This window comes from Meleagris gallopavo, chromosome 6, assembly GCF_000146605.3.
Source record: "Meleagris gallopavo isolate NT-WF06-2002-E0010 breed Aviagen turkey brand Nicholas breeding stock chromosome 6, Turkey_5.1, whole genome shotgun sequence".
NCBI lineage: Eukaryota > Metazoa > Chordata > Aves > Galliformes > Phasianidae > Meleagris > Meleagris gallopavo.
The window spans coordinates 48532074-48542615 of NC_015016.2; the positions used below are offsets into that span (position 1 = coordinate 48532074).

The following is a 10542-nucleotide window of genomic DNA, read 5'->3' on the forward strand; positions in this document are numbered from 1 at the left end:
TCTCTCAGCTGCCAGCCCCTTAAATGAGTTTAGGGAGAGGTGGACTCAGGATTTTGCTTCCACCTGTGCTCCCAGGGCTAGCTGTGCTTCTTCAACAGGTGCTCAATCACTGGTTCAGGCTGTGATCTTACAGTTCCCATACAATGGTAGAATAACATTAGGCAGAGAATTCTTTAAAGGTATCTGAGAGTTAAAGTAAAATACCATACGTGATTTACTGTGCCAAATGAGATGCCTGGTTTTCCAGAAGTGAAATATTTTGTGTGGCTTTTTATTTGTTCTTTTCTCTCCTCTGAATAGAGATGTATTGCAATGTTCAGTAGTTTTTTTGGTTTTTTGGTTTTTTTTACAGTGACTTGATTGTCACTTTAGGCAGTACAAATAGCACTGGAACAAGCCCTGAGTAAAACAATGAAAAACATTCAAAGAGTCTGCAAGTTTAACTTTTCCCTTGAGATAGCTGCCTAGTGACAGGACATTTAATAGTTTGACTAAATTCTTTAAAAGTTTGACTAAACCTTCAAGGCAGCCTGTGCTGACTTCTTATTAATTAGTTACCAACTGGAAAAAATAGTTCAGCTTTATCTAAGAATTTCATTAAAAATCTTTCAAGACTTACCTGTTACATATAGAAGGTAGTAATGATCTTGATGCACAAGACTGAGTCTCTTTCCATCATCTGAATATTACTAAACAGCAGTATTAAATATTAAGCTGTTCATTAAAATCTCAGAACCTTGTTGCTGATGCATTTTGAAGAAAGTGAATGAGAAGAAAACATTTTCTTCTTTTCAGGGCTTTGGTAGTGCATCTATTCTAGAAACTGATGTAAGAAAATTAAAAGCAAACAAACAAACTGTCCTTTGGTATCCTTTTAAAAACGGACACCAACATTTGTCATAGTGAAATGAAAATGATAACTATTCTCAAGAAAGAATAAGGTTCCTCTCTTGGAAGAAACAGCTGCTCATTGCTGATTGCAAGTACTGTAGGATAATTCTTATAGTTTCTTGATTGATCCAAGCTGTTGTTGAGTAAATACCTGACAGGTCTTTTGACCTGCTGTTCTGTGGAGAAAGAGAATGTAGAAAGCAACTGTCAAAACTTCCTTTCCAGTGATTCTTATCATCTGTCACCTCATTTTTTTTCACGTTCCTGGGTAAGAGAACTGCTCAGACAGTTACTACTAATATGTAGTAAGGGAAAACAGAAGGACCTGTTTTAATGCCATATCTCAGTATTTCCATAAGCTATGGGATGGAATTCTGTGTTCCTCAAGAGATCTGAATTGGGATACCTGTAGGGAGGAATAATAATGGGAAGATTGAACTAATGTCCGACGGGTGCTGTAGAAGATACTTTTCCTCTGCTTTTGTCTGTCTTAAAGCACTAGAGGTATCCCTTATTCTTCCTATCAACTTAAATTTGTTAGTGTTGAGTACTCTTTATTCCTGCAACATTTTTTTTTCCCCTTTCTTGGCTGCCTGTGCTGTATGGCTGCTAATACTGGATAGCCATATCTGTTACTGTGAATAAGTGTAATTGTGCAGATGTGGTACTTCTACAAGCAAGAAAGTGACATTGATTCTCATAGTGAGATGCACATTCCTGTTCTCTGCCAGAGAGACCTGCACTTATGAAATAGGCAATTGAAAAAGAGATTTTACCCAGGAAAGCATATCTGGCTTCGAATGTTTCCTGATGCATTTCTAAATTCCAGCAGGTTCATCTTTACAAATGCTGTGTTATGCATAATTTGAATATTTATTTTACCACTGTAGTTAAAAAACATTTTTTTAAAAATCTGGGATAAAACTGATGATCTCTAATCATTCTTTGCAGCCTTCCTTTGTGGCAGGATTGCCACGAGCTGTGGAGTAAAAAACGCAGAAGACAGAAGCAAATGGGCATGACTGATGATGCAACAGCGACTAAAGTCCCTAGGAAGGATCTGTCTCTAGGCATGGATGAGAGCAGAACCAACACCCCACAAGGCATGCAAACTTCTTCCCAACTCAAAACTCAGGGCAACTCTAGTGTAGCACTTGGTCAGTAATATTTTCGGTTCTTAAAATTACTTTCTACTTGGATTGCACCTCTAGAAATTTTAGGTGTTGTTTTAAGAGTACTGACTGGATTCTTGAGTCTTCTGGATTCTTGAAGGAGGGAATGGTATTGTAAGTTAAATCTTTGTTACAAAAGATTTGCCTTTATTTTTGGGAACTAGGCATTCCTTTTTATTCTTTTTTTTCTAGCCAGAGCAACTATCTTGCTCTGTATTTTTGAGGAGGTTTTATCCCTTACAAGGGATAAAAATGTTCTGTAATCCCACTAGTCAGTTCGTACTCTAAGCATCACAGACTTCATAGATTGAAGGTACAGATGAGCTGACCAAAAGGCAGACTTTAAAACAGCCATCACTTCAAATAGAAGAGATTTCCTCAGCGTGTCACTTTGGCCTTCATCTTTCCAAGCTGTTTGGGTTAACCCAACTTTAAAAAAGAAACTAAATAAACAAACAAAAAAAAAACAACCACCCAAATAACTTATTAAAAAGTAGTAACTACCTCTGCAGCTTGCACAGCCATTAATTCAGAAACTTAACTGAAATGTCTTGCTTGTACACTTACGTAGTGAAGAATAATATAAGTAGTAAAGTAATGGTCTCCTTATGTGGAAACCAGTTGAGATGATCAGCACTGAGTAGATACCTGGTAAGTTTAATTTAGACCGTTTATTAATTGTGCAAAGTGACCTTAAATCCTATGATACTTACACAGGTGTTGATCTGAAGAAAAACAGTAAATGGATTCACTGAGCATGATAGTTCTTGAATATTAGCCATCTTGAATCAACTCTTCATTTAACAGTGGAGCAGAACTCCAAATATACTGCACAAAGATAAACGTTAAATATGTACATATTGTTATTTTCATCATATTTTTACTGCAGTTTATTGCTTCTTGTTCCTATTCATCCTGTTTCTTACTAAGAGCTGATCAGTTGGCTGTGAGCTCCTGCCACTCTACCACTCACTCTGAGCAGTTTTGGCAGTATTTTCAAAGATGCCTTTCTGCAGCCCTCGCAGTGTTTACCCCACAAATTCAAACTGAGGCTTAAAGCCCAGAGGACAGTAGTAGTTTTCCTTGTGCTTCTGTAGCAGTTAACATGTTGGCGACCTGCTGTAATCAGTCATTAAAATGAAACGTTAAAAAAAGAAAAAGAAACAAAAAAATTAAAAAAAAAAAGGGAAAATCTTTCAGAGCTGAGATACTGCTTACACATAATCAGGTAGAAAAATACCTGTGGGTATAAAAGAAGACGACAAAAAGAGCTTAGACAGTTCAGCGTATAGGTGTTTTCTGTATTCAGTGAAGCTTTTCCTGAAAGCCTAATAAACCTTAGTTAAAATCATCCATAAGGCATGCTAAAGGATTAAGTGTACAAATGGAAAATGCATGCTTTAAGCAAAACTGTTGCTTTTTTTTTCTGAGTGTGTGTGTGACAAAGAAGAGGTTAAAAAAATAGATAAATTGCTGATGTTCTGCTTCATGAACGAGAACCCTGGTTATTATATCTTATAATTTAACAGGAACTGTGTACAGCTCATTCATTTTGTTCTGGTAGAAACTGATAGGTTTCCCAGAGTATGGTTTGTTCTTGGAATAGACTTGAAACTAGTCAAAGGGTATGTAACAGGTAGGTTAGTTACCCTTTGGGGCACTTTCTGCTGAATTTGCACATTGACAAGCTGAGAGAAGTTTGAATGTAATTTGTTATCTTCTTGAGCGTACCATCCATGTCACAAAATACTATTAAGTGTGACAGCTGGCTGAGATCCAGCAGTACAAGGCATTAATGGTTTTTATCTATTGCTAAATAGAAGATGATTTTATTTTTGTATTTGGACGTATAAAATCTTTAAAGTCCTTAGAACCTTGCCGAGTAGAATCCAAGTGCTTGCATCCTGGTGTACATCCACAAGTAGGGTAGTTGGTTGTGACTTTTGCAGCACTTTCCAGCTGTGTTCTTCTTAGTCTTGCAAGGCAACTACTTAATTTTTTTGTGTGACTGTTTTTCTCAGGTGTGGCTTTGAATCTGCCAGGAATGAATGTATTAGTATATTAGCAGGAAGGCAGAATATGTGCACGTTGACTTGGGTTACAGAAATTCAGAGAAAAACACATCCATTTTAATTTTCACCTTCTTTCTTTTCTAAATCATCTAGTTATGGGGCATGCTGCTTCACTTCTCCTTTCAGAATAAACTAACACAGTGACTGCTTGAAATTCAGAAAATACTTCTGTATTCTGACTTCCTTACTTATCTTCCCCTTCATCAGTCTCCTCTTACTTGTGTCAAATAAACACCATTTTTTTATTTTTATTTTTTTAAATGAGCGTACCTTACAAACCTGAATCTTCCTGCTACTCAGTGATTGACTTGTTTTTCAAGCTCAGCATTTGCTTCCTTGCACTGATACTGCTAGCTTCTGGGTCATCTACAGCCTGGTCAACTGAGCAGGTGTTAGAATCCAGATGCTGAATTAGAACAGGCCAGAATGTGACTGGAAATGCGTTTTGCAGATGGCCACTTTTTAACAGAGGGATGTGATATGTCAAAGATAGGAAATTTTGTGGGGATTGGAAATCTTACAGCTGCCTAAAGCAGGTGGCCTTAAGCCCCAGCTTAGTTGCATTGTGGAAAATTGAGCTCCAGCTTGATGTATCTCATCTGTCCAAGTGCATGTGTGTGCCCCTTGGAAGTCACTTTCTTTATATTGGATCTTACTATTCCATTTCCTATAGATACTCCCCCAAAGGCAGTTTATCTGTAAAAGCATTCCGTTTCTATGTTGTCCAAAACCACGCTTTGCCAGTTGTGACAGCCTTGTTAGATTAGTCTTAATTTTGAGTTTCTGAAATATGAAAATTCTGTATAATTCTTAAAAACACCTTTTTTGTCTTTAGCAAAAACAAGCACTGGACAGCAGTTAAACCAGAATGAAGTGGCAATCCTGCTAAACCTCCTACAGTCTAAAACAAGTGTTAGTTTGGCGCAGTTTGCCCAAGTGTTGAATATTAAGGTAAACCCAGAGACTCAACAGCAACTAAATAAAATAAATCTTCCTGCTGGAATTTTGTCAGCAGGTGAAAAACAGTCAGAACAGCAGCAGCCGCCGCCGCCTCCACCGCCACCGCCGGAACAGGAGTCCCTAAAACAGCCGACCGTCACGCAGCCTCCTGTACCACCTGCTCAGCTGAGTCAGCCCAAAGTGGAAACTGACGCTGCCCAGGCAGCTGTACAGAGTGCATTTGCTGTTCTGTTGTCTCAGTTAATAAAGGCTCAGCAAACAAAACAAAAAGATTTGGTGTTGGAGGAGAAGGAAAACGGATCAGGAAATGAAATGTCGTTACAACTCAGGCAGCCTCCAGAGCCCACCACTCCTGCATCTCTCAGCCGGGACGACATGGAATCTCCAGCGCCCGGTTACCCACATCTGATCAAGTCATTATATACGCCTGCAGGTACTGACGGCTCTTATTGCTAAGCAACAGGTATCTTGAGCTGTGAAGGCAGCTAGTTTGGGGGTAGAGGGTTAACCTCTTAACATTACCAGTCTATGTGAGTACAGGAGAGAGTATTACATCGATTTTGTTGCTTCCTTTGTTTGCATTGTGACTGTTCAAGTACTAGCTGCTGGGTTCGTGGGTTTTTTTGTTGTTGGTTGCTTGGTTTGGGAATTTTTGGTGAGAATGTAAATGCCTGGCTGGGCTTTGCGTCTTACTGTAGTAGGTGCCATACTGACAGGTGTGCAGCACCTGTACTTTTTCTGATGAAACAGTTGCATTGATTTTTTTTTTTTTATGGCAGTTTGAGTTTCTCTTAGTGGCACTGGTGTTGGCTCATCTATTGAATTCATAGCTCAAATTTACCAGTTTTGACTGTGTGTTTAGTTAAAGCCTATTTTGAGGTGAAGGTTGCGGTTTTTGTTTGTTTGCTTGCTTGCTTGTTTGTTTTTTTTTTAATGCTGAGTAGAGCATTATTATCAATTTCTTAGTGGCAGATTCTGTAGCTGGTTGCCCGTAACTGTCAGTAGGCTGAACGTTTCCATTGGATTATAGTAGTGACTTTCTTAGTTGTCTTGATGTTGAGAGCTCTGTTTTTGGTCATCTTGAACTGCTATTTCAGCTATTGTGGTTTATTGATGTGTGCAGTGTGCAGGCAGCTGTTGAAAGAAATATTCTGAAGTGGCTTGGGAGTGGGTTTTGTGCAGCGGGGTGTTAAGGTTGTTTTTATTTTGCTTTTAACCTTTGCAGTTCTCTGAATCTTCTTTCCGTGAAGACCTTTTCTGATATGTGCCATTTGCAAATGTTCCTGGTCACTCTTCGAACTTTCTAGTCTTTATTGCTTCAGGATTTTTATTTTTATTTTTTGTCAAAGGAATGTGCACCACTTTTCTTAAACTTTGCTTGCTTGGTAATCTTACTATGAAGAGAACCTTGTATCACTTTCCTAAGGCAACCACACTGTTGCCTACTCCAAAATAACTAGGAGTAAAACTTATCAGTTAAGTTAAAGAGAACTTTAATGAACCTCTCTAATGTTCTAGCAAAGAGCCCTTTCCGTTCTGGTATTGTTATTGCATATTTTTATTCCAAAGCTTTTATTTCTCATCTGCATAGGTCAAGAGGACTTGGCTAGGCAGGCCGAGATGAGACTCCTGAACCGAACGCCGGAACAGGAACGCCCTCGGATCCTGCCTCCAGACCAGCGTCCCCCGGAGCCCCCAGAGCCCCCGCCTCTCACGGACGAAGACCTTGATTATCGGACAGAGAACCAGCATTTGCCTATAACTAACTCTTCAGGAACAGATCCTCATGCAGGAGTGAAAGCGGCGCTTCTGCAGCTGCTCGCTCAGCATCAAGCTCAGGCAACAACGGAGGAGCCCGTACAGACGAGCGTGGATTACCAGGCTAGAGACTCCTATGTAGCAGGCCCAGACTACAAGGACAACTTTGCATCATCTACCTTCTCCTCTGCTCACTATGGCGGTAGCGATGGCATAGGAAGCGGGTCATCGGGAGCGCTAGAACGAAGGAGCTTCCTCGGAAACACAGATATTCAGCCTTTGGATAACTACAGTACTGCTTCATCTCACTCGGGAGGTGCCCCTCCTCCGTCTGCCTTTTCAGAGTCCTTTCCCAGCTCAGTAACTGGTTATGGAGACATTTACCTCAACACTGGCCCCATGCTATTTAGCGGAGATAAAGACCATAGGTTTGAATACAGCCACGGCCCAATCTCAGTCCTGGGGAACAGCAGGGACGCTTCTGTGGGGCCAGAGAGTACTCATTCCTTGCCTACTAAGATGCACAACTATAGCTATGGAAGTAACTTACAGGAAAACCCTGGTGGCATCAGCCACGTGCATGGACAGACCTGGACATCTCCTGCACAAGGACCCGGCTACTCCCAAGGCTATAGGGGGCACATTAGTACATCTGCAGTGAGGGGGCGAGGCAGAGGATTACCATTTTGAGTATCTGTTTTTCCTCAGGCACATCGTTTTTATCTGGAAAAACTTTTTTTTTTTCTAGCTGCAGTTTAAAGCAGCAATTCAACAGACTTGAATAATATTAATTCAACAGCTTTATTTTTATGTGGAAAAGGGTCTTGCATACAGTAGGAAAAATTAAAAATGCTTAAAACTCATGCTGTCTGAAAAATAGATGAATTGATTGTACATGTTCACAAACTAGTTCTGAATTTTTTTTTGTATTTTGGCAGTTTTAAGTGGATGCTAAATTTAGGGACATCGGCTTTTTATGGCACTCTTTCAGATCTTCTGAACTATGCACATTTGTGCTTTTTTTGTAAGTTTGGACCAACTTTTATGTAAAAAAAAAAAAGAATTTTACAACAATCAAAGCAGGGCACTGATTTATTTGGTATTTTCTTTTTACAGAACTACCTTTAGTCAAAGGTCACTGTCAGTCATTGCACTGCTTTCAGTGTTATTGTGGAAGGCGTACTTTGTGCTCATTTCAGATAATAAAACACAACCTTTCTCTTGATGAAAAATTTTATAAATATTTGGTCGATGTTAATTTTTTCTTTCCAAAAAAAAAAAAAGAAAAGAAAAGAAAAAAAGAACGGATGCTCTGGTAAAATGTTCTCTCCATCTCCCAGGCTTGTTTATATATAAACTGTTTTACTTGAATGGTAAGTGCCTTAACACGTAAGCTTAAGGTCTGCAAAAGTTGGAAGTACTCTATAAATCAATGCTAAAGTAATACTGAAACCTAGATAGTTAACAAGAAAATCAGATAATAATAGGAAACTCAAATAGGTCATGACTTTGTGTTGTTTACTTCATGTGGACCAGTTATTTAGACATCTAATCTTATCTTGATCAAGTCATAATTTCCAAATTGAACTTTGTAAGAAGCTACAAAAGTGAGAAGAGTGAAGAGCGCAGTTTTTCCTCAGCTCCTCTTTGGAGTTGTAGTAATTGATTTACTTCCTCTGCCAAATAAACTATGCTTTTTATGTCCTTTCCGAGTGGTGAAAAAAAATTTTCCTCTTAAATGTCAACAGCAGTAATTACTGTATGTGAAAAGCTGACGCTATCTCCTTATTACCACAACTGCTGCATTATGGGAAGTAAACAAAGGACAAATGACCAGTATTTAAAGCAGACATTTTACACTAGTTCTAATTCTGTAAACTCTTGATTGTGCCAACTAATCGTCCTTGTATCTGCTATTCCACCGAGTATTCTAGTGTCGGAATCGAGTCTCTCTGAACAGCGGATAAAATAACTGTAGTTAAAACTCTTAATTAACCAAGAGCCACTCCTCAATAATCATAACATCGAGCATGTTTTTTTCCTGTGATGACAAGTGGTTCCTCTCCTGCAGAGAGGAGGTATGGTTATATTTTGCATGTACGTAAAAGAATGTTTTTAAAGCCCATATTGGAAACAATTTTCCAACTGATTATCCAGTTGACAAATCGGTACCTTATGTAACTGAGTGTTTAATTATTACTTTTTAAAAAGTAAAATTTCTACTTACACTATTTCAAATGTAGTCTTGTCAGTGACTTTTTGGACTTTCAGAATAGAAGCCAAAGTTGTCGATGTTTTGTTTTAATTTAAAAACCTTGGTTCTTGTTGATGGCCAAGTACCACGTTGCAGAGCATGGAGAAAGTCACTGTGCTGACTATGTGGATTGAGGATCTGGCAGATGGGAGATGGAGATGTCCCTGTAAGTCCGGCAGCTGCCTTCACTGGGCACAGAAGGGAATCCTGCCCTCTGAAAACAAAATCAACCCAGACAGTCAGGAACAAACGCTTGTGGCCGCGTGCTTTAGGAAAACCACAACTTGACAGTGCGTGAGGTAGGTTGGTTTCCTTGAATAAGGACACCTCAGTAACGTTTTTCTGCTAGTTGAATTTTAAAGGCTGAAATCATTATTCTCATTTAGGTACGGACAGCGTCAGCTGAGGCTTATTTGCTTACCAATAGATAGAAAAAAATTCCCAAGAATTCAGACAGTTGTTTGTGGGTTGTTTTTTTTTGTTTTTTTTTTTTTTTTGAGTTAAGCAAGACTTTTAAAGCTCTTAGGCCATTGTTTTCTAAAAACGTGCAGCCTAGTGTTACTCTACTGCACTTCCAATGTAAATTGGAAAAAAAAAAAAAGAAGCAGGCAAGTTGAAATGGAAGGTGGATTTCAAGGAGGACTAAGTGGTTTGACTTTCAGTACAAAATTGTAAGGCAGGTATAGTGTCCTGCATCCTTCCTGGAGGTAAAGATTAGGTTATTTTAGTTCATTTAATGCAGAGCTGTAGTGCAGCACCATGGCTGGCTGGCATTGCTCTGCTGCCGCATTGTTCTGCTGAGATGGATTTTGGTCTTCAGATATAAAAGCAAAGCCAACGCGAGTAGCTGTGGCTGTGATGGATACAAAGGAGATGGAGTAGACAGCCGGCTTCCAGATGGATCTAAACCAAAACTTGTACACTGTTGCAGATGCGTATTTCCCCAAATTCAGTTTAAGGATTACCAGCCTGTGACCGAAGACTATTTGCTTGGGCCAGCAGTGCAGGTGTAGTGTGGGGGGACAGTCAGCATGGGATGATGGCTGAGCGAGGAGATTGCTGCCTTCTCTGCAGCCTGGGGATCTGCCTGGCTCCCCCCCTGGTCTGGGCCTGGCCTAGGAGTTTGCCAGGCCCGAGGGCTGTGCCCACCTTTGGTTGTGCTGGCCCTGTGTGTGATTTATCAACGTTTCTTTTCTGTACCATATTAAGAGGTGCTTACATCAGTTGAGAGTTTGACCCTTTTGAACAAACTTCACTTAGCAGAGTCAGTGCTAGTGCAACATTTGGCTTCGCGTGGCCGTTGCGTTTCTGCTGCGGTAGCAGGCATTCTGAAAGCCGTGTGATTTTCTGTGGAGCCATGGCTTTGGTTACTTCCCACCTTCCTTTGGGTTTACGTTTTCTGTGCTGCAATTCCAAAGTGTGCTACAGAGACCTG

At 39.8% G+C, this 10542-nt stretch overlaps 1 protein-coding gene across 1 annotated transcript in view; it reads left to right on the forward strand.

Annotated features, from left to right (window-relative positions):
* CDK13 (cyclin dependent kinase 13) overlaps positions 1–9708 on the forward strand; it is a 59378-nt gene extending 49670 nt beyond the window's left edge. Inside the window, exons 15-17 of the mRNA XM_031554060.1 lie at positions 1843–2048; positions 4971–5528; positions 6687–9708. Of these exons, the coding sequence (XP_031409920.1) occupies positions 1843–2048; positions 4971–5528; positions 6687–7543 (1621 nt within the window). The 3' untranslated portion in view covers positions 7544–9708. The remainder of the gene's footprint in view (positions 1–1842; positions 2049–4970; positions 5529–6686) is intronic.
* The last annotated feature ends 834 nt before the right edge of the window (positions 9709–10542 follow it).